Source organism: Myotis daubentonii, chromosome 11, assembly GCF_963259705.1.
Source record: "Myotis daubentonii chromosome 11, mMyoDau2.1, whole genome shotgun sequence".
Lineage (NCBI taxonomy): Eukaryota > Metazoa > Chordata > Mammalia > Chiroptera > Vespertilionidae > Myotis > Myotis daubentonii.
The window spans coordinates 37,151,994-37,177,174 of NC_081850.1; the positions used below are offsets into that span (position 1 = coordinate 37,151,994).

Sequence of the window (25,181 nt, forward strand, 5' to 3'; positions counted from 1 at the left end):
CATGTTTTAAATATATATTATAAAATGAAATACATATGATAAATACATGTGATAAAACTAAATATATTTGACATACATGATAAAACTAAAAAGAAAAGAGGGAATAATGAATCACCCATAATCAATTCATGATTGTGTTTACTACCTTAAGGGAGAGGCCAAGGGTTGGAATAGGAGAGGGGCATATAGGTCAGTGTAACTTATTGGTAATGTTCTTGGGTTAGGGGTGAGGGCAAAGGAGTTCATTATAAATATAGGTTGTCCCCAAAAATGTACACACACACTTTAAATAATTATACAGGCCGTGTTTATTAAAATACATTTCATTCTCAAAATTGAGCTATCAGCTGTTAAAATGTGAATACATTTTTGGGAGACATGCTGTATATATCAATGCAAAGGAGGGCTATCCATGGATTAATGATGAGTGTCATGAACCAAAGAATATAGAGAATGAACTCAGGTTACCTAAGATTCAAACAAATAGTGACAAAGAACAACAAATGAAAGTAATTTGTGTACGTTGTAAAAATTTGGATATACATAGAATATATGTAATTATAATAAAGGAAAAGGTTTCACTGGTATTTCGTCAGATATAAATATTATAATTAACATTGTATTGTTATAACCTTCCATTCTTTTCCTTATGAATCAAAAAATTTTTTTAATTGTACTAAGAAAATCATTTAACGTCAAGTTGGTAAAGTCCCTGTGGGAGCTGTTTAGGTCAGGCTACCCACTCCCGGTTCCGACCAGCCTGGCCTCAGCCCCCGTCAGCCATTAGCTATTGAAGCGCAGGCGAACCTGACAGCCCTGCCCGCCGCGCTCAGCTTCCGGGAACACCCTGGGGGCGTGTCTAAGGCGCTGGGCGGTCCTCAGCTCGAGCCCAGGTAAAAGGGGCGGGACTCGGAGGAGCCTGGCGTCGCGGTGCGATGACGTCAACACCGCGCCTGGCGTGGCGTGCCCGGCGTGAGCAGTCGCCGTTCGCCGGGTTGCTCCCGGCTCCCAGAGCTGAGGGAGAGGGGTGCGTGCTGTCGGCCGGCCGAGATGTCACAGGCCTTCGGCGCTGTGGACGAGGACGAGGAGCTGGCGGAGGAGGACTGTCCGGAATTGGTCCCCATTGAGGCGAAGCAAAGCGAGCAGGAGGAAAAGTCTGGCCCCGGCGCTAAGATCCCAGTCACAATTATCACCGGGTATTTAGGTAACTAACCATCCCAGTCAGAGAACCCGTGTATCTTGGGACTCGGGGGGCTCACAGATTTTAGGCATTCCGGCCACCGGCCAGCAGCAGATGCCTCTGGAGGTACGGGCTGGGCCTCTGGCTCCCCGATTCACACTTACCGCGTGAGAGTCAACAGTAACCTCGCATTTTGAAACTAGTTCTGGTTTTGCAGTCTGAAGCCCGGACCCGCCCCCAAACCACGCCCGTGACCTTTAACAGTTACCTTTCTGAAGCTTATCTACCTCATTTGAAAATGCAAACCATACCGGTCACCTGTCGAGTTTCTCTGCAAACTGGGGGCGGAAAGACGTACCTTGTAAGTCTATTGCCATGAAAGGATGTCCTGCCGGTAAAATGCTCCACACTAGGGGCGGGCCTAGTCAGTTCCCCTTCCCCTCAGCCATTCCCGCCATTCCTGGACAGACCACCTCTCTCAAACATTTATTTTTTCCTTTGTGTGAGATCTGTTTTCAATGCACTGTAGGAGAAAGAGTAAGAATAAAAGCTCTGCCCTCCAAGACTTTTTTTTTTGCGCTTTTTAATCGTTTATTTTTATTTTTCAATTAACAGCTGACACACAGTATTATGTTTCAGGTGTGCACCCCAGTGATTAGACATTGGAGACCTTACTAAGTGGTCCTCCCAGCTGACACCATACCCGGTTATCAGGATATGGCTGACTGTAGCCCCTGTTACATCCCCATGACTGTTCTGTAACCACCGATCTCTACTTCTAACTCCCTTCACCCTTTCCACCCATCCTCCCAGCACCCATCTCTATCTATGAGGCTGTTTTTGTCCTGTTTGTTCGTTAGTTTTGTTTGTTTTTTAGGTTCAGTTGTTGATAGGTATTATGTATGTATTGCCATTTTATTGTTCAGATTGTTTGTTTTTTTCCTTCTTCTTAAAAAAGACCCTTTAACATTTCATGTAACATTGGGTTGGCAGTGATGTACTTCTTTGGCTTTTTTCTTGATCGGGAAGCTCATTGTATGTCCCTTGATTCTGAACGATAGCTTTGCTCGGTAGAGTAATCTTTGTTAGAGGTTCTTGCTTTTCGGCACTTTAAATATTTCTTGTCGATCCCTTCTGGCCTGCAGAGTTTCTGATGAGAAATCAGCAGTCGTGTGGGGCCTCCTTTGTAGGTAACCGCTTGTTTCTTGTTGCTCTTAAGAGCCTCTCTTTGTCTTTAACGTTTTGCCTTTTAATTGTGATGTGCCTTGGTGTGGGCCTTGCCTCTTGTTTGGGACTCTCTGGGCTTCCTGAACTTGTGTGTCTGTTTCCTTCACCATATTGGGGAAGTTTTAGGACTTCCATTCAGCGCCGTTTCAGGAGGCGCTGACTGCTGGTTGTTGTGTAGTGTAGTGGTAACTTCCATGTGGCTGTGGGAGGATGTGAGTGCCACATTTACCGACGCTGTTATCTTGACCGGAAGCAGACTGTATTTCTTTAAACCAGCGGTTCTCAGCCTGTGGGTCGCGACCCCTTTGGGGGTCGAACGACCCTTTCACAGGGGTCGCCTAAGACCATCGGAAAACACATATATAATTACATATTGTTTTTGTGATTAATCACTATGCTTTAATTATGTTCCATTTGTAACAATGAAAATACACCCTGCATATCAGATATTTGCATTACGATTCATAACAGTAGCAACATTACAGTTATGAAGTAGCAACGAAAATACATTTATGGTTGGGGGTCACCACAACATGAGGAACTGTATTAAAGGGTCGCGGCATTAGGAAGGTTGAGCACCACTGCTTTAAACTGAGGTCGTTCAAGAATGCACTGGGACACTTGAATTCATAGGTTTGTAAACATGCTACAGTTCCCTGAAGGACAGTTTATTACACTAGAGGTACTTAATTGGAAAAGTTTGAGAAGTATTATTTGAAAGCCTTACAGTTAAATAGAAGGGCTAGAATAAATACATGACCCTATGAAAAGTGTGGGGAAATGTAAAAAAAAGTGAAATGATTTGGGGAAATAATACCATTACCAGATGCTACTAGAGACAAGCACAAACTTGGTGCACCTGAGGACCTTTTATATAAAAATAAGAATTAAATCACTGGTGTTTCTTTTTTTGGTTTTGACTATAAGTTTAGTTCTGTTTTTATTCAGGACTAATTTTATAATGGAGTTTATTTTTGGTATTTTTCCACTGTTATTCAGAGATTGCTCTTCTGTGAAATGGAACAAATTCCTTGTCCGAAACAATACAGTTCGACTTGCCCCTCTGGCCTTCATTTTGCATACTGCTAGGTCAGCAGAGCACTGGAGATGATGGTCTGAAACTTAGGAGTGAGGCTCATGCCAGCAACCTGTTGTTGAATCTAGGGCATAGTTTTCCAATATTTCCACCTACTTCTCTGGTTTCTCCTTTAAAAATTTCCCCTCCTCTGTCCATTCTTTGAGCTTCACACCCAGATCCAAGACTTCATGTTATCATCCACCTCAAATCCTCCTGCTCCTGTGATCCCAAATGCCTAAAAGCTTCCTAACTAGTCTTGAGTCCTGATGCCCTTTTAATATATTCCATGTATTTTAGCCTTAATGGTCTTTATTAACGTCAATCTGATTGTGTCACACCCTTCTGTGGTTTCCATTTGGGTTACAGTTCAAATTCCTTAACGTGAATTACAAGGTCCTGTATGGTCTGGCTCTTGACAAGCTCTCCAGCCTGCAAAACTGTGACCCAACATTGACCTACATCTAAATGGTACCAGGAACTTCAACCCTTGTATATTCTTCTTTTTTTCTTTTTAATATATTTTTATTGATTTCAGAGAGGAAGGGAGAGGGGGAGAAAGAGAGAAACAGCAATGATGAGAGAGAATCATTGATCAGCTGCCTCCTGCCTGCTCCACACTGGGAATCGAGCCTGCAACTGGGCATGTGCCCTGACCAGGAATCGAACGGTGACCTCCAGGTTCATAGGTCAATGCTCAACCACTGAGCCACACCAGTTAGGCCCTTGTATATTCTTCTTACTCTTATTCTTCTGGCTAGATGTCCTCTTGGGTCAGTGATGGCGAACCTTTTGAGCTCCGTGTGTCAGCATTTTGAAAAACCCTAACTTAACTCTGGTGCCGTGTCACATATAGAAATTTTTTGATATTTGCAACCATAGTAAAACAAAGACATATTTTTGATATTTATTTTATATATTTAAATGCCGTTTAACAAAGAAAAATCAACCAAAAAAATGAGTTCACGTGTCACCTCTGACACACGCGTCATAGGTTCGCCGTCACTGTCTTAGGTGCTCCATAACATCTTATACATCTATTAAATGTAGCATCCTGTGACATACTTGCCTCTTTATTGATCTAAATTGCCCTTCTTATCCCAGTCAATGCCTTTAAGTGGCATGAAGGTAGAGGCAGTTTATCTCTGTCTTGTGCTTTTTTTCACCAGGGTCCAGCATAAAATCTGGTCCATAGTAGCTTTTGAATGAACTACATGTTATAGTCTTTTGCTTCATAATATAGTTAATTATTAAGCCGTAGTAATTTTATAAGATCTCTTACAACCTCCCCTTCCTTTCCATTTTCACTGCCACTACCTAGTGCAGCACTCATGTCCAGGGCCTCTTTCTTACACTTGGACTGGCTTTAAGAATTTCCTCATGTCCCTGCCTCCTCAAGGTACCTTCTAAATGGTACCAGGAACTTCAACCCTTGTATATTCTTCTTTTTAATATATTTTTATTGATTTCAGAGAGGAAGGGAGAGGAGGAGAGAGAGAGAAACAGCAGTGATGAGAGAGAATCATTGATCCATTCTATACTTCACACTTCAGTGACACTGAGCTTCCTACATAGAGCACTCTAAACACAAGCCTTCCATCCCTCAACAGTTCTTAAAGGAATACGACCTAGAAATGTTGAAGATATTAATACCCTAATACTCAGTAAATTCCTAGAACTCTTGTAAATCCACTTCAGAAGATATGTACAAGTGCTTGTAATAACAAAACACTGGAAACAACTGAATGCCCACCAACAGAAAAATAGATAAATAAATGATATATTTATACAATTAAAATACAGTACTGTGCAGTTGGGATTTTTTTTTTCCTCTCTATGAACTTTGCTGTCTATGGCTCACGAGACAAATGTTTTTCTTCTACTTCAGCTGAATATATTAGGTTTAATATGCCACCTACTGGATAAAGTTAGTGTAGCTTTATGAGTTTATCTTTCTAAAGACTGAATATTCTGTCTTTTGTTATTTTCTACATCCAGTCTTTATTTTGTGTGTGTGATGCATATATATAAAATCACTTTTATAGGTTGCTTTAAGCATACTAAAATTAGACATATAGTCAGTTTGAATTGGTGTCTGGTTAATGATGGATGTTGAAATAAAAGGTGTATATATGTAAGTTTTAGGGAATAAAATCATATATTCTTGGCTAAGAAACATTATCATCATGCAAAAGGATTTAAGTAATGTATAAACTACATGAGTACTTTATTCTTTGGAAGCCATTACTTCAATATTTTTTTATTTAATAGAAAATTTTAAAGCTCTTGTATTAATTGTATTATAAATTATGTAGAAGGCATTATTTTTGTCATAATGAGATTGAAGAAAGCTGTGTGATCCAACTTACAGCAGTATTTATAAAATGTTATGTCAACAAAACATTTTAATACTTTTCACAGGGTACTTTAATCTTCCTCTGGAATAAATTTGATTAAATAATATTTTTAAAACCATTGTGACTCTATCTTTTTGTATCTTTAAATTTTGTTATTTTATAAGATCTATAAAATGTATTTTATAGGTGCTGGGAAGACAACACTTCTGAACTATATTTTGACAGAGCAACACAGTAAAAGAGTTGCAGTTATTTTAAACGAATTTGGGGAAGGTAAGTCAAGTTCAACAAATGCTATGCTGCAAGAATTTATAAGATAGTTCATTCCACTTGTGACTTGATATTCCATATTTAAAAATGAAAATGCAACGCATTATAATGTGAATACATTGAAGTGGATAGTTTTGGAGGAATGAGATTAATTTCTGTCAGGTTTTATTTTGGACAGATTTTGAATACTGAAATTAGATAGTTTCTATAAAATTTTATTTTGTATAACTTTTACATTCATATCAATGGAATTAAATTTTTACATGAAATAAATTACTCCAGAAGTAAAAATCTATGATATATGATATGAAAGTTCTTTCAGGAACTAGAAAGGTACTTTTGTATTGATTATATTGTTTACTATCAACTTTTGAAAAATTTAGAAATGCTTCATTTATTATAAGGTTTCCTAGTTGAATGTTTATCTGCAAAGCAATTAAAACTGAAGATTTAAAAAATATGTTGAACATATGGTCTTCATCTTCAAAAAACTTCAATTATCAGTGAAAATACATGCGTTAAACATTCTATTTTTTGTCTTTAATGTTGAACTGTAGTTTTAAAAATATCTATACAGCAGTATAAAACACAGTTCTTTATTTTATATGTTTTTCTTCTTAAGTGTGAATTTTAATAAAGGCTCAGTTTAAGCCAAAAAATGTAACTTCTGTGGGATATTTCATAAGGCATACTATTTTTTTTTTTTCTGTTGTAAATTAGTAAAAGAGCTAGTTTTTATGAACAGGATGGGAGGCCTGTCGGTTATCTGTGGCTTCTGGTTCCAGTAAACTAAAGAGAAAAGTCCTGTCAGACAAAATTAAAATTCCAAGATTTTTAATCACTGTCTTATATTCTGGCTTCTTATTAACTGATCTTTTGAATATTGATAACATTATTTCTTACTACTTCATTCTTTCTGGGTCATTTTCACAATTTGTTCTTTACAGCATTCATAATACTTTCCTTCACATTTTATTGATGTTCTCTACACCCTGAATTCTGTGGCAACCCCTTTCAAAGCTCTTTATCAGCTCCTAACTGAAATATAAACAAAAAATATATGAATGAAAAAAATTTTTTTGGCTGTTTGTGTTACTGGATATTTATAACTCTTTCCTGGCTTTGGTATATTTCTTTATTGGGGAAAAATAAGACTTTTAAAAAGCATTCTTATATGACTCTTATGTGTATAAAAATCTCAAATATATTTTTTCTCAAGTAAGCATTGCTAGGAAACTAAATTTAATATTTAAGTGAGCACATTGATTCCCTGGTTAAGCAAACTTCCTCAAATGAACCAAGGTTTTTACTCACATTGGGAATACTGAGTAGACTGTCTAATAGAAACAAAAACAATTTAGAGGAAGAATGAATAGAAAAATATAGATAAAGACCTTAAGAGGTTGAAGGGCATATGAAAACTAATATTTAAAACACACTATCTAGAAAGTTGACCACAAACAAGAAAGAGTGCCATGGTATGATTCATTAATTTTGGACTTGTCTCCTTAGGGACTTAAATCCTTTGTAAGAAATGAAAGCTAAAATAAGCTGGAGTTAGTATAGATTAAGATAAGGAGACTGAAGGGGAGAAAAAAAAAGGAGACATATATAATACTCTTTGTAATACTTTAAGCAATAAAACAAAACAAAAAAAAAGATGAGGCTGCATGAATAGAATAGAATAAAAGTTACAAAATGTATTTTTTGCTTTGAATTCTTCATTATTGAGTATCAACTATATATACATACACACATACTAGTGGCCTGGTGCACAGATTTGTGCATATTTAAAGGAAATTAATTAGAAGAAATATTTTAATATCACTATTCACCCTTTCTCTATAATAGAAGTGTCAGAGATGAAAGAAAATTAGTAAAATGTATATGAAAATAATGTATAAATTGTTTAATAAATAGCAACATGATATAATAACAAAGATATATAAAAACAACAAAAACATGATATAAAAACAATATTGATAAAAGCAGTGACTAATAAATTGATTAAACTTATTCTAATATCTTCCTGTATACCACATTAAGGGTAAAAACACTTTCAGAGTACCTGACTAATTTCCCTTGTGATGAAGTATTTACAACTTTAACTTTAACATCACATGCTCTTCAAACTCACGCGAAAGTAACATATAACTGACCATGTCCCAAAATGGGTTCAGGTAGGAATATTCCTATTCTGTCTAGATTGCTGCCAGCGAGAGCTTTTTATTTATCGCACTGCACGAGTCGACTAGAGGCCCAGTGCACGAAAATTCGTGCACTCAGGGAGTCCTTCAGCCCAGCTTGTACCCTCTCGCAGTCCGGAAACCCTCAGGGAATGTCTGACTGATGGCTTAGGCCCGCTCCCCAGGGGGAGCGGGCCTAAGCCAACAGGCGGACATCCTTAGCGCCGCTGTGGAGGCAGGAGAAGCTCCCGCCAATGCCGCTGTGCTCGCCAACTGTGAGCCCGGCTTCTGGCTGAGCATAGCTCCCCCTGTGGGAGCACACTGACCACCAGGGGGCAGCTCCTGCATTGAGTGTCTGCCCCCCTGGTGGTCAGTGCACATCATAGCGACCAGTCATTCTGCCATTCAGTCAGTTTGCATATTAGCTTCTTATTATATAGGACTAGGGGCCTGGTGCACGAAATTCGTGCACTGGGTGTATGTGTGGGGGAGTGTCCCTCAGCCCAGCCTGCCCCCTCTCACATACTGGGAGCCCTCAGGCGTTGACCCCCATCACCCTCCAATCGCAGGATCGGCCCCTTGCCCAGGCCTGACGCCTCTGGCCTAGGCGTCCGGCCCGGGCAGCGGGGACCTGCAGTGGCAGCGGGGCGGGGGGGGGGGGTGCCACGATCGCGCGGGCTCCGCCCCTGCCCCTGCAGGATGCCTCTGGCCTAGGCGTCCGGCCCGGGCAGCGGGGACCTGCAGCTGCAGCGGCCCCACGATCGTGGGCTTCGCTTTAGGCCCAGGCAAGGGGCCCCTAGCTCCTGGGACTGCCAGCTTCGACCATGCCCAGCTCCCATCGCTGGCTCCACCCCTACTTCCTGCTATCACTGGCCAGGGCGGAAAAGGCACCTGATTCTCCGATCGTGGCTGGGGGCCAGGGCAAAGGTGGCCCCAGGGCCGCCTTTGCCCTGCCCCCCAGCTCTTAGCTCCCCCCTGGGTTTCCGATCACTGTCAGTGGCAGGGGGCTTCTTCCTGCTTTCCCTTTCGCCTCCCTGCATTGTGCCTACATATGCAAATTAACTGCCATCTTGTTGGCAGTTAACTGCCAATCTTAGTTGGCAGTTAATTTGCATATAGCCCTGATTAGCCAATGAAAAGGGTAGCTCGTACGCCAATTACCATTTTTCTCTTTTATTAGTGTTGATTGCCAGTGTGCATCATATGTACCAGCTAGTCAGTCGGACAGTCGGTCACTTAGCCTTTTATATATATAGGTATTTTTTTGGGTTTGCTAGTGAACATAATCTAAAGAGTACTTTTTATTAATTATTTCAGGAAGTGCAGTGGAGAAATCCTTAGCTGTAAGCCAAGGTGGAGAGCTCTACGAAGAATGGCTGGAACTTAGAAATGGTTGCCTGTGCTGTTCAGTAAAGTGAGGAATGTGTTTACAGTGTGCTTGTTGGTTTACTATAAATGTTAACTGATTATATTTCCAGCTTTGATTTTCTTGTGTAATTGTACTGAATTTACACAGTCTGCTTCATTGTATTTTCAAATAGAAAATAGACTTAAATAGTTTCTTGCTATCTTATTTCTTTTTCTACATGCTCTAATACTTTGGTCCTTTTATTGAGGTTTTTTTGATGTCAGGGTTTATTTAATCTCTGTGGTGCATGAAAGTCTCATTTTATCTGTGAAAAATGGCCTGAGTTTAATAAGTCATTGGTCTTTGTTCCAAGACTGCATCCTCTAAAAACAAAAATGACTATTCAAAAAAGAGAAAATCCTCACATTATTTTCCACCAGTTATAGTTTTTTCCAAGAGCTATCTATTTTATTCACTAATATACCAACAGATCTTAGAAAAGGACACATAGCAGTAACTCAAGTATTTGTTGAGTGAATTAGGAAAATTAACAACTGCACTGTGAGTTTTGTATATTCTAGTGAATTAAATTTCTTCTACATCATTTACTATCTTAAGTGTTTGACTTTGTGTCAAATGTATTAACAAGGCTAAAGTCATAATAGGTTTTCTTAAACAACCAAAATGCATCTATTATTTTCTTGTACTTTTTATGTTATAAGGAAAAAAACCTGGTACTTTAAAACAGAGATAAATGGTATTTTTAGCTGTTATATTAAACTACTGTAATTCATATATTTTATTATTTTGGATGTTGACTTTTTTCAAAAGATATAATAATAATAGATTCTGACTTATTTTATAGTCAGGTATAGCAAACATTTCCTCTGCTTTTAATTTTAGTAAAATTAAGTATTAACTTATCATGTATTTGATTTTTTTTTTTATTTATCAGTGTATATGCATCTCTTTTTTCCCTTCACTGGTAAATATTGGATGGACATTTTGTTAGAAGTTTGGGAGTGCTTAAATTTTCACATGCCTAAATATATTTTTGTCTCAGATTGCTGAATATATTTTTAATTTTTGTAACGATTGCTTTAAAATATTTAGGCCAATACCTAATAGTATATTTTGGTATTCTCCAGGGACAATGGTCTTAGAGCTATTGAGAATTTGATGCAGAAGAAGGGGAAATTTGATTACATACTGTTAGAGACCACGGGATTAGCAGATCCTGGTAAGAAACAGTATTATTAATAACTATAATATAGTTCTTAAATATTTTAAAATAAATATACTAGAGAAATCTCTAAAATGAGTTTTAAAGCTTTATTCTAGATTTAAAAACATTTCTTTGGTTAAGAGAGGAAAAATATGTGTTGTCATGTTCTTTAGAAGAAGAATCACAATCAAAGTACTTAGTATTTTTAATCTGAAAATAGAATTTGAAGTTTTATTGATTGTTTCAGGGTTTTTAGTAGAAACAAAAATTGTTAAAAATATGGAAATTTAGGAAAAATTGAATCATTTTACTTTTAAGTTTATATTTGATTAGTTATACCCTCCCAAGATCTTACTAGTACTTCTGATTATTTCCAATCCAGTGTTCTTAGAGGGTCATTTATAGCTACTCAAGAGCTTTTGGATTCTAATTTTTACAATACTTATTCCTGTAAATTATTGTTAGCATTTTGTTTTTCTGCTACTAAACTTAAAATAATTTTGGGGGTAAATCCATAATAATAAAAGTATGCTAGTTAGACTGAACATCATTCCAGACGTCCTTCCAGACGAAGCCAGGGCCAGAGGGAAGCTTGGGTCTTGGGTGCCGGCAGGCAGCCAGAGGGAAGCCAGCCTGTGTCCTGGTTGCCAGAGGGAAGCCAGTGCTGGCAGCGGGGGAAGGAAGGCCTACTCTTACACGAATTTCATGCATCGGGCCTCTAATACTATTATAAGGTGTAGAGTTAAACCAAGCCTTTCTCCTGGTATAGATTGGTTATTCATGAAAGTTTTACCTTTGAATGGAATTATATATAAACTTCCCTATTGAAAGCTACACAAAGTCTACCTGTTTCTGTCAATGGGTTTATTTCCTTCTTACCCAAATACCTTTTTAAAAATATATGTTTTATTTTTTTAGAGAGAGAGAAATATCAGTGTGAGAGAAAAATATTGATTTGTTGCCTCCCATACGCACCTGACCTAGGATCGAACCAGCAACCTAGGTATGTGCCCTGCCTGGGAATCTAACCGGCAATCTTTCAGTGTATAAGATGATGCTCCAATCAACTGAGCCACGCCGGCCAGAGTTTCCAAATAACTTTTAGGTAACATTTTTATTCCTAGTTTGCAGAACCTTTTCCAAGTCCAACTCATACCATTTTGTTTTGAAAGTCTGATCTATACCATTATTTCTTTTTGATCTGGATCTATGGCATTGGACCATAAAACTATATTAAAGTAAGGTTTTGGGATAATTTATTAAAAGGGCCATAATTATTTAAAAGAAATATTGTAGTATACTGAAGGTTCAAATGTAATAAATGGTATTATATTTAGAAGTATTACATAATAACATTGCCCTCATGTTTTCAAACTAGTATTGAATGGGCTGTTTTGGTCCTTATGGAAGGCCTGGCTTATTTATACATTTCATACATTTCCAATAGGTTTGACCAATTATACAACTTGAATTATTACATTAGTGTTAAATATTAAATTTACTTAAATCTAGAAAGATAGAAAAATATATGCCTCTTTTTAAAATAGCAAATATCAGTATCTTTCATTGTAACACTGGAAAAACTTGTAACTTTTTTTTTTTGAAAACGAGGTCTATATGACATTCTTTTATTTTTAAAATATACTTTTAAAAACATGTTTTTAAAAAAAATATTTTTATTGATTTCAGAGAGGAAGAGGAAGGGAGCCAGAGACAGAAACATCAATGATGAGAGAGAATCATTGATTGGCTGCCTCCTGCATGCCCCCTACTGGGGATTGAACCCGTAACATGGGCATGTGCCCTTGACTGGAATTGAACCCAGGACCTTCAGTCCATAGGCTGATGCTCTATCCACTGAACCAAACCAGCTAGGGCCTCTTGTAACTTTCCTTTGAGAGTAGGTGAGTTTAATAAAACATCGTTCGGCTTTTCAGAGGAAGAAAGAAAAGTTAAAGATCTCAGATAAAACTTTTGTACAAATTATAGATATAAATGGGTTAATGTTTCTTCTAACTTTTTTTTAGAATAATGATTTTTATTGTTTGGGTAAAAATTAAACATTCATTATTTTTAAAAATTAAAGAATACCTAAGAAAATATGAAGTTTAAAATAAAATCATCCTATGTTTCAGTACATTGAAATTCAAGTAGCTACATTTCATTCCTAGGATTTCTCTGCCAAGCTACTCACTATGGTTGAATGATAGTATTGGCCTCAGTTAGGAGTTTGTGAAAGGAGCAGATTCTTTTTTTATTTAATACTAGGGGCCCAGTGCACGAATTCATACACCTTGAAAGGAACTGTGGGCCGCGAGGCTGCAGTGGGCACAGGGGTAGGTTTCAGCCTATCCTCCGCGCCCCTGCCCGGCCCCTCCCGCTGCAGCCCCTGGTCCCCTGTCTGCTGGCAGCCCCGCTCCCACTGTTGCCCCTCCCACGTACTGATGGTGCCAGCTCTGCTTGCACCTGCTGCCAGCGCTGAGTGATTGGGGTTGGCACCAGCAGCGGGTGTGAGCGGAGCCGTCAGCAGCAGCTGGTGCGAGAGGTGCCTGCCGGCCCCAATCGCCCCTCAGGAGCAGTGGGAGGTGGAGAATCCTTGAGGGGCTCCCACCTGCTGATAGTGCCGATTGGGGCCAGTGTGGGGTGCTGGCAACGAGTGTGAGCAATGGCTCCAGTGCTGACAACAGGTGCAAGCGGGGCAGGCGCTGGCAGCAGGTGCGAGCGCTGGGCAGGACTGCAGCGCGTGGGAGCAAAGAATTTTCAGTAACCACCAGAGGCTCGCCCTGATGACAGTGACTGGTGCTCCATTTTGGTCTGGCGCCCCGGTCTACCTGCTTCACCATCCCACTAAGGCCAATGCCCGCCATGTTCCATGCTCTGCTGCCTGCTGCCAATGCCTGCCATGTTCTACACGCGCCCCCTGGTGGTGAGCACACGTCATAGTGACTGGTTGTTCTGCCATTCGGTCTATTTGCATATTAGAGTTTTCTGTATATATAGATATTTTTATTGATTTCAGAGAGGAAGGAGGAGGGAGAGAGAGATAGAAACATCAGTGATGAGAGAGAATCATTGATTGGCTGCCTCCTGCACACCCCCTACTGGGGATCAAGCCTGCAACCAGGGCATGTGCCCTGGACTAGAATCGAACCTGGGACCCTTCAGTCTGCAGGTTGATGCTCTATCCACTGAGCCAAACCAGTTAGGGCCAAAAAGAGCAGATTCTTGAACCCCATCACAGATCTACTGATTCCGAATCTCTAAGGGCGGGCCTAGCAGCCTCCAGGTGATTCTCATCTATATTTATAAAAGCCAAGCGACCAGAAAAATTGGAATGACCAGAATGCACTGTGGCAGCCAACTGTCCCAATCAGGGCCCCGATTGAACCCCCAAACCTCCCTGGGCCCCTACCCCCAGCTGGACACACCCCTGATTGCCCCCCCCCCCCCAGATCGGGGTGGGGCTTGCCGGCCAACCTCCTGGTTTCTCCCCCTGCCAGCAGGCCCTGATTGCCCAATCGGGGCCAAGGAACCGGGGGTGGGTGGCGACGGATGTGGGTGGTGAGGGAAGGAGGCCCGGGGAAGTGGGGAATTGCACGGTGGCAGCGCATGGGTGGCGAAGGAAGGAGGGGGCGGGGAGGTGGGAAATCTGATCAGCCCTGATTGGCAGCCAGGCCTAGGGACCCCACCCATGCACAATTTCGTGCACTGTGCCTCTAGTAAATTCATAAGTCTGGGAAGCCCTGTTCTATGCACTTCTGAAAACTGTTTAAATATGCAGAAATATTTTATAAAATAGGATCTCATTCCTTGTGCTATTCTGAAATAACTAGAGGCTCAGTGCATGAATTTGTGCACGGATGGAGTCCAGCCGGCTCCGTCCCCGATTGGGGTGAGTGGGGCCATTTGCAGGGGGGGGGGTGGTCTGCAGGTAATTGGAGGGCTACCCCCACCCCCTGGACGAACTCCCGGTCAAACTCCCGGTCGAGGGGACAATTTGCATATTAGCCTTTTATTATGTAGGATTATTTAGTTTTACTTGAATTTAAAAGAAGTGAAGGAATTGCTGAATGTCAGGTAAATGCTTCTTGATTACAAGACATGTGAATTAAGTAAAAAGGAAAAGATTTTAAAGAACACAAACAAATTGGACAAGTTGTTTTTTAAACTACACATTTCAATTTTGAGAGCATTATTTATTGGCTCTCTGGAATAAAAGATGAGGGAATTATACCCTTCAACTTTTTCCCACCTCCTGGTTTAGGTTTACTGTATTCTGTGCTATGTTGTCAAGGTTTCTCATATTTACATTCTGTTCTACTTTGTTTAGTTTTCTGTTTAAGCAGTTTTAGTCCTCATTACCAGTATTGTGGCTTCTCATTCCTTAGTTGATCATTCTCTTGGTTGACTGAATTTCATGGTCAGGTTATGTTTTCAGGCTATAGGTGCTGCATTCCCTGAGTTTTTGCATACTTAATTGCTTGAGAATACTTGTGTTTTGTTTTTCTACTTGAAGGATTACTTGGCTAGGTTCAAGATTTTTAGATCACAATTATTTTTCCTCAGAACTTCTTAGCAAATGTAGTTCCAAAATTTCAGTATTTTTTGATTGGTTGAATCTCCTTGTTCAGAATTTTCTTTTTATTTCATGAGGAAGGATTTGTGAATGCTCTATTTTTTGAGTTTCAATGCTTGTTGTTTCCTTTAATGTTTGAGAATGTCTGCCTGTTTTATTCTCAAAAGACTACTTGGCTAAAGGCAATATTTTTAGGGAAAATTTTCATTAGAACTTTCTGGTCATTATTTTATTATATTGGGGCAATGAATGTTGCTGTAGAAAAGTCTGAGTTTTTTTTTCTGCCTCCTTGAAAGTGACTTGCTTTTTCATCCAAAATGCCTGAAAAATGTAATTTTTGAAGTTCAGTAATATACTCTACCCATTTTAATTACATTTGTATTTTTTTTCTCCTGAGCTCCAGTTTGAAAACTGGGTATTGTTCGGAGTAGGGGGAAAGGGGAGACTGAGAGTGCCAGATAGACAATGTGACTTTTAGGCTCAGCTCTGGAAATCCAAATGCTTTTAAAAAAATTTTTTATTCCTTGCATGGCTGAATTCCAATATATTAGTGAATAATATACCACAATTTGTTTATCCACTCAATTTTTTATTAAATTTATTTGGGTGATTCTGGTTAATAAAATTTTACAGGTTTCAGATGGACAATTCTATAACACTTCATCTGTACACGGTATTCCCAAGTCAAGTCTCTGTCCATCACCATTTATCCATGTGCACCCCCCTCCTGGGTTTGCTCTAATTACTCATGAGTATATATCGCATACCTTGTGTGGGGACAGCCTTGAGCTTAAGACCTTTCACTTCATTTTACTCTGAGCCCTAGAAAGTGACTCCCTCCCCCACAAATGTGCAGATGACAGGAAACTTTTACCTTTGAAATTATTTTTGTTGACTTTTTCCATATTGCTTATTCCTCATTCAGTTTTTCTTGTCATTTTGAAAGCTATTTCTGTTAAGTGTTAGGACTTTGTAAACTAGTTCCCTATAACCTCTTATGGATGTGGGAGTAGAATTAAGAACTATCATAACTCACATAGAACTTTCTGTTTCTTATTTTAACCACCACTCTTCAAAACTTACGGCAGGAGGTTGCGTATTTGGTTGCTGCTGCCAAAATCTGGCTTTTAAATTTTTATCTTATTTTTCATTTTGTTAGGTTTTGAAAAGGGAGATTCTATAATCTAAATCAGGATTTCTTGACCTATGCACAAATGACATTTTGGGCTAGATAATTCTTTGTTGTAGGAGACTGTCTTGTGCATTTTAGGATGTTTAACAGCATTCCTGGTTTCTACCCACTACATGCCAGTAGCAGTACCCTAGATAAGACAACTAAAAATATCTCCAGACATTGCCAAATGTTCCCTGGGGGAGAAAAATCACCCTGGTTTGAGAACCACTGACTAACTTCATTCTCTCACCTCTTCTCCTTCTAAACTCCTGCATCTAAATTTGATATAGTTCTTTCTTGTGGTAAGTATTATACCACAAGTACCCATCCGATTTTGATTAAAATCTCTAATACATTCTTGTAGTTCAATTAACACTAGGGAGATGCTAACTATCGAGGACTTATAAGCTATCTGAATAGAAATTAGTGAATTTTTTAAAAATGAAGATGATTTATGTATAATGTTAGGAATTATACTAAGTTGAAAAATTAATACTTTTTATGATTTATTGTTTGGAGTAGTGATACTCACAATAGACTTACTTTTTTCCCCCTCATTAATTAAAATCATGTTGTTAGCCAAGTAAGTGAAGAAAATTTGTATTGGCAATTCAGTTGTTTCCCATTTAGGAGACTGACATTCTCCAGTTCTAAGCTAAATAATTGTCATGGTAAAGTAATTTCCCTGAAAGGGACAGACATTGATTCAGCCCCTGTTACTCACAAATCCTATTTCAGTCAAATTGGAAAACTATTAAGTTTTGGGGGAAAAAATCAATAGGTATCAGGAAACCATTAGATCTTGGGGCCCTTGCTATATCTTGCATGAGTAATCATTGTAAACAGCTGACAGGTATTTCATTGTTGACACAGAGTGATGCTTGGGGGACCACATCTCGTCAGGGTAGGTGGACAGTTTTAGACATTGGAACAAGTTCGGTTATCCTTGTTTTCCTCCAGTACTCATTCTTTTAGACAGCCCTGTCACTAACTGGACCTGTGATGCTTTGAAAGATCAAATACTTTCTTTGCTGTCAGTTTTCTTTTTCTTGTGTTGTGGCAAACTAATCAGGGTGTGTGGATTGGTACTGAACCAGTTTCTGATAAAAACAAGTTTTAATTTCTTATGTAGAAATTATTTTTCCTCAAACCCAAATTTTATATCAGTATTAAATAAATAGTGTAAGGATTTCTTGTTGTTCTTTTTCTTCTATAGCACTTACAAATATCTTTTTTTTTGACAAGTGATTTAGGAATTATCTATGTTTTCTTTTGCTTTCCTTTAGAGATAATAATTTAGTATTTTTGAACTGTATGATTATTCTTTTCAGGAGAGACAAAATACAAATACGTTCCTTATGCACACAGCCATATTGCTCAAATTATTTGATAATATCTGTTGGTAAATTATTATATCATTGGTAGAAGCTTGGTGTTGGGTTTATTATTTGATAAAAGTTGGCCTATTGTTTTTTAAGATACTATTAAAGGGAGAGGGGAAGAAATGGATATAAATAGTAAAAGGTTCTATCACTGTAATTCCCATAAGAAGATTGGAAACCCATATTTAATTCATGTACGTGTTTGCCTGCTTATTCTCTTGGGGGAAATTAAAACATTACAGATAGAACTGTCTTTCTCAGTGTGGAGAAATATTTTTATTTGATGACTATTTATATTTTCAGGTGCTGTAGCTTCTATGTTTTGGATTGATGATGAATTAGGGGTTGATATTTATCTTGATGGTAAGTTTAAATAAGAATTTTGTTTTGTTTTCAAGTAAAATATATTATGGTTAAGATGATTTTTGTTCTTTCGTGTTGTGATTTTAATTCCTTACATTCTTACTCTTTTTAAACTTGTTTAGTTTGATGATGAAGAAAGTCTTTGTTCATACAAATCCTAATGCCCTAGGCAATGGTAGAATTAGATGTCAGATATTTTGTTTATTTTTTATTTTATTTTATTTTTTTTTTGGATTTCAGATCTTAATCTCAACTCCCAATTTAGTACTTCGACTAAGAGTTTTCTTTCAAAATACTAGGTTGATTTCCTGTATCCTCTGTTGTTTGATTTATGTCTTATTATGTGTTGTCTGCCTCTCCTCTGTTGTGTCCTATCCCTTTCCCCACATCTCTTCACCTTTTTTTAAACCAGGTCTTTCATAGACTATGCGGTGAAATCATTTAAGAATCACTGAAGCTGGACCCTGTTATTTGGCTCTAATATTTGTGGTATACAGCTGGTTGAATTATTTAGGCATCAACAAATTCATTCTACTTTAATTCTATGAAAAAGTTATCTAGCATATAAATTCAGAGATTGTCAAACTAACTGATCATTTGGAGATTTAGGCTCATATTATGTATAACATTTGTGTGAGTTAGATTTAGTGAGAGATTATAGGGGTAAGATATCCTAAGATATCTCGGGTTTATTAAACTATAATTTAAATGTTAAGATTCTCAAATTTGATTATGTGAAAATAAACTAGAAATAACCTGTCTTGGGTAATTTGTCACATTTTACTTTATATGATTAAATTAAAATTTGTCTCATAATATTTTGGATTATAAGCTAAAAAGCTTAAAATTTATTTTATATTCTGTCTAATACCTTAAAATAGTGCTGGAGACTCAGTACACATTTGAAAATGCATGCACTTATTAATGGAATTGAATTAAATTGCAGCCTTGGCAAGAGAAAAATATACTTTATTGAGTCACATTTATATGCTGAAATAGATTAGTTTTAATTTTTATTCTCAAGTATAAAGGTGATTAAATGATTTATTTCTTTGTAGGTATCATAACTGTTGTGGACTCAAAATATGGATTAAAAGTAAGTTGAAAGGTTGCTAGGAGTTGCTAATTATTTGTTAAGAGCTGGGTATATGGGCATTGATTATATTATTTTCTCTGCATTTGTGTCTGTTTGAAAATTTCCTTGACAAAATCTTTTTTTTTTAAGTATCCCGAACAATAGATAAAATTTGTGTGTTTTTAAATTATTGTTTTGTGCTTTTGAATTAAATATTTTCTATTACTTTGGCTTGATGTGATAAAAGTTGGAGGTATAATATTTTGTAAAAAGGATATTACAGGATAAAGTTTGGGTGTGTATAACTCCTCAGTAGGGTTCAACCCCATTGTTGATAAGTTTTTCTGATTGATAGAGGAAATGAGCTTGATAAAGCATATGAGAGCTTATTTTTCTTATTAAACTTCAATGCTGTAGGTAATTGATCTTTAAAAAACAATACTGCTTCACCCTATTTTCAAGAAGCCAGGATTTATACATAGGTTTAGTGAAGAGCAGCTGGCTCTTCATTAAAAGGCATCCTCCTCTGAGTGTTTTTGATACTACCGAGGTCCTCAGATGCACGTTAATGGGCCTCAATTTATAAAACACACTTAGCAAGATTTTAAAAAGTAGGTTGTTACATAAAGTAAAATCGTGTTTCTCAACCTTCCAAGTAAAAGAAGAGAATAAAGTTATTCTCCATCGCACAGTTCCAATCTGGGGCTATGGATAGTGCCCAGGATAATCATTTTTTAAAAGTTTAAATTTAACGTTTAACAATTTATGTCTGTTTTGTATTCTGTCCTACAATATATCTAAACATGTTAATTTGAAAAAATTTGTTTTTCTTCCAAACCTTTATTAAAATGATGCTCTAGAAATCTATGGCATTCTTATCAAATGGTTATCAATACCCTTTCTGTGGCTCTTCAATTCCCTCACGGGTAGAGCACCCTAATTTGAGAAGTTTGGGAGATAATTCCTTTTTAGATTTTTAAGTCCAAATTTATTAATAATAGTCCTACGAATCAAAGTAAGATCCCAGATATTACAGTTTTACTCAGAAAAATTCCGACTGTTCTGAAATCTAACATTTCTCGCAAAACGTTGACGAAGAAAGAAAAAAAAAAAGCCAACCCTCAAATTCTTCATTCTGAATGATTATTTCTGGCATGTTTAAATTCATTTCCTATATAAACTTTTAGCCAAATTTGGGATTTTATGGGATAGATAGCAGTTAAGATTTATTTGTTTTATTGATAGACTTAAAGTGCCATACCTAAAGTCAAACTCTTTATGTATTTATGATTATAAGAATAATTTTATGTGTATATTTGGATATGGAGAGGAGTTAAGTGGAATCTATTATCGGTGTGATAGAGGCCAGAAAATCAAAGCAGCATTCTGAATAATGCAAACACAGTAAACGTTTAACCCCCTGCCACCTTGATAAAACCTCTTAAATTATTAAATCAATATACCTACATAAAACTGACATACTGTCAGGATAATGGAAACTTTAGATTTTCTAAGTCAGATGCCAGATAAATAACTTTTCCTTTATATAAAGAATTTGCCAACTTGTCCAATTCCTCGGGTTGCAAAGCTTGACCTCAGTAGCTGCTTGTGATTCAGAGAATTCTGAAGCAGTACAAGTAATGACACTTGGATAATGGGCAGCAATTTAAGGGTGTCATGCTTCACAGAGCAAGCCCATCACAAGTAAAGCTGAAAAATGGTACCCTGTGGCCAGCCAGCCAAATTGAAACTGAAGTGGTAATTGATATCATGGGCTATCACCCTAATGGGATTGTCACCCATTGATCTGAAATATTCATTTTTTAATCATGGGCAAAGAATTGGACAACTTCAATGACAGCTCTCTATTCTTAGGACTTGACACCGAGGCTACTGACATTGTTCTTTTCAGTTCTACAAATGTGACAGCATTTAATGCAATAAAATCAATGAATGAAGTTACAGAGAAAAGGTCAAGGAAGAGGTTTCTTCTTGGTTCTTTTGTCATATTGCACAAGCTGTTGAAACAATTCAGTCAGAAAACAGTTTGGCTTGGAAAAGACCAGCAAAATAAGTAGACTGACATTATGTAATATCGTTTTTTTAAAGCTAAAATAGTGGTAGATTTATAACCGATCCATTGGAAAGAAATGCCTGCTTTTTTTTTTTTAAATGTCATCTGACATCTTTGACACTAGATTTATTTCCACTTCGGTCAACAACAGTGTTTTCTTTCCTTTTTTTTTTTTTTAATTTAAAAAATGCAGCTTGTTTCTATTTCTGCAGAAAAGGACACCTAAAGCCCTTACTGAAGTTGTGCCTACAATGGTGTTATTTAAAAGGGTTCCTTTCTTATGGTATATTAAGTTATAGGGTTGAACCTTAATCTTTTGGATATGTTGGACTAATTAGCACCAAAATTATTTTTTGTCTTTTTTGAAATATAAACAAAAGCCACAGTCTTTAAGCAGAGATGAGGATTCCTTTGGGGAGGTATATATGTGTATACATATGTATATGTATATGTGTGTGTGTGTATTTGCTAAAAAATTTTTTCTTCCTTGCCTGTACAGGTAGAATAGAATGTCAGAATGTCCATTTTTTTAAACCTTATAAATGGAAGTCATCTGACTTAATGGTGTATAAGCAGATATTAGAGAATGTCCTTTTGAATAGCAGACATTGGTTTTAGTCATTTTGTAGAGTTGTCTTGGGGAGGTGGGAGGTTGCATAAGGGAAATGTTAGGCTGATATACAGAGAAAATAAATGTAATAAATGTTAGTATGCATTTATTATTTCTTTATGTTTGTATAGCCTTCATATGTGCATAGAACAGGGTATTTATCTTTTCGGCTATAATATGATTATTACATGTCATATTCTTAACAGAGTTGTATGTGTTGGCAGATATTTATTTTGGAGAGATGTGGGTTTTTTAATGTTTTTATTGATTTCAAAGAGAGGCAGGGAGAGGGAGGGAGAGAGGTAGAAATATTGATTGGCTGCCTCCTGCATGCCCTCTCACTGGGGAATAAGCCTGCAACCCTGGGCATGTGCCCTGACCAGGAATCCAATGGGTGATCCCTTGATGCATAGGACAACCCACAGTACACGGAGCCCACTGGCTGGGCTGTTTTGGAGAGTTGTAGCATTTTTATATGTGATACTTCTGGACTGCCTAGAGGTAGTAAAATATAGCTTTGAGTGAAGGTTTCTAATTTTCTTGAGAAGTAAATGCATTAAAAACAAAAGTTACTTTGTGAAACTACTGTTAATTCTGTTTAGATCTGAAATTCAAAACTGGTTTCTAATTTTCTTGTCAAATCTTTTTTATACTGCACCAGCTCACAGCCAATAGCCCCATATTTATATGTAAACAAAGCCTCCAAAAGGTCAACAATATGATGTTTGAAAAATAATTTAAAAGAACTTAAGTATTACAGGACCATTCAGGAACAGATGACTTGCTAAAAATACATCTTTACTCAATAGATTTACTACTGAATAGAAAGGGATTTGTTGCTTCATGTTATATAAAATTTTTCAAATAACATTCATGTACCTGTCAACAAATAGAGGGTGTTAATTAGAATTCATTTAACAGATATTTGTTAAGCCTGGATGTGAGGTTCTCTTTCCAGGATGGTAACAGCCTTATTCTCTAGAGGACACAATGGTAGGATTTATTAGAGCCTCAGGGCAAGAATAATTGTCAAAAATAGTAAACTTGGTCTTTTGGCAAGGAACAATTTTTGCTACAATATTCTACAAGTTCTATGACTTCCATGATTTGAATGGGCCAGCACTTAAATTTATAGCATTGTACCTAAAGTGGAAATCAGTACATCATTACTGTAGTTTTAGTTTAGCCTTATTTCCTCCAAAATAGAATTTGGCAAACTTTTAGAAGAAAAACACTTTTCTCTATAGACTTAACCAATACTGTTAAATAAAATTATTAATAGTTTGCTCTTAGGTTTCAAACTATTCAAATATCTTAATGATCTGCCTCTCCATGAATTGTGAAACTGGTTTGATGAAATAATTTTTTTAGAAAATGTGCTGCCAGAGCAAAGATGGTGAAGTAATTTTGAATGTGATTTTTAGGTCATCTTTATATATATATTCTTATGTTATTATTAACATACTAGACGCCTGATGCACAAAATTTGTGCAAGGGGCTCGGCCCTCGTAGCCACAGCAGCTTGCCTTGGCCCTCACATCCCGGGCTTTATCCGGAAGGTCGTCAGGAAGGTCATTCGGCTGTCCAGTATAATTAGCATATTACGCTTTTATTATTATTATAGATAGATGTGTAACACTGTATGCAAGACTGATTTAATAAGACAAAAAGCTTTCACAAAGATTTAAAAATAATGTTCATTTTACTTCTATTATAAATTTTAGTAATGTTTACTTCATTTCCAATTTTAGTAAAATAGACCTATAATAATGTGTTCTGTGATGGTTATGGCATTAGATTTAGTTTCTTCTTTTATAAAATGAGGAGAATAGCCTTTTCCCATAATTGTTATGAAGACTAAATGAGATAATATGTGTAAAAGGATTTAATAATTGTGAAGTTTGATTCAAATATGTAGAATATTAATCTAATTGCCTCTAATCTCAGTAGGCAGCTTTTGAGAGTTAAGATAATGAAGGTGAAACATTTTTTCAGAGGAACCTTATGGCATTGATAACATTGGGGATAGAAATAGGATTATGGAAAAATGATAACTGCCTCCAGAGAGATGAGCACTACCTTGTGGACCTCTAAGTCAATGTCAAAATATTGGAGCTAGTGTGACTCTGGAAAACTCAGCAAAATAAACAGTTGCATGGAGAGGCCAGATCACTCAAGTGTTTCTAAATGATAAACTGTTTTTATGCTAGAATTAGGGCTGGGCCCTTCTCTCAGCACATTTGTTTCTAGGGTATATGAAGGGCCCAGTACTGAGTTAATATAATGTACCATTCTGGGGTGGGGAGTGGGGCTATTTTGTTATTAGTATTCTGTCAACTGGGTTTTTTAACTTGAATTTATATATATCTGTTTTACAGAGAACACATCTAATCTAATAAAATAGAAACATGCAAATTGACTGTACCTTTGCTATGCCCCAAGCCATGCCCACCAGCCAATCAGAGCAACTATATGCAAATTAACCCAACCAAGATGGCGGCTGGCAGCCATGGAGCTGGAGCAAGCATTAGGCTTGGTTGCCCTGGTGATGGAGGAAGCCAAGCTTCCCTCCTGCCCTGGCCGGCTGTGGCCTCTGCTAAAGGCAACAAAGTTTCAATTATAGAAGCTAAATCCCAGATACCTGCTTCCAGCCTCCACTGGGAGCTTGAGTGGCTGGGGGCAGTGGCCAGCCTGCAAACAGCCATCAGCCCCTCACCCAGGCTGGCCATACCCTCAAGGGGTGAGTGTCCCTGCTAGGGGACTTGACCAGACTGCAAACAGCCCTCAGCCCCTCACCCAGGCTGGCCAGGCACTCCAGCAGGGACCCCCACCCTGAAGGGGGTGTGGCCAGTCTGAAAACGGCCCTCAGCCCCTCACCCAGGCTGGCCAGGCACCCCAGGGGGACCCCCCACCCTGATCCGGGACACCCTTCAGAGCAAACCAGCCAGCTCCCACCCATTCACCAGGAATATAATAAAAGGGTAATATGCAAATTGACCCTAACAGCAGAACAACTGGGAATGACTGGTCACTATGACACACACTGACCACCAGGGGGC

General features: G+C 37.7%; 1 protein-coding gene across 3 annotated transcripts in view; it reads left to right on the forward strand.

Moving 5' to 3' along the window:
* The first annotated feature begins 943 nt into the window (after nt 1–943).
* LOC132211964 (zinc-regulated GTPase metalloprotein activator 1A) overlaps nt 944–25,181 on the forward strand; it is a 46,009-nt gene continuing 21,771 nt past the window's right edge. The window contains exons 1-6 of one of the 3 annotated variants that reach the window (XM_059656827.1): nt 945–1,204; nt 6,026–6,112; nt 9,613–9,709; nt 10,792–10,883; nt 18,304–18,363; nt 19,422–19,459. In XM_059656827.1, the coding sequence (XP_059512810.1) occupies nt 1,051–1,204; nt 6,026–6,112; nt 9,613–9,709; nt 10,792–10,883; nt 18,304–18,363; nt 19,422–19,459 (528 nt within the window). In that variant the 5' untranslated portion in view covers nt 945–1,050. Of the gene's footprint in view, nt 1,205–6,025; nt 6,113–9,612; nt 9,710–10,791; nt 10,884–18,303; nt 18,364–19,421; nt 19,460–25,181 lie in introns of those variants that run through there. The other 2 variants (XM_059656828.1, XM_059656829.1) reach the window with 2 other exon arrangements.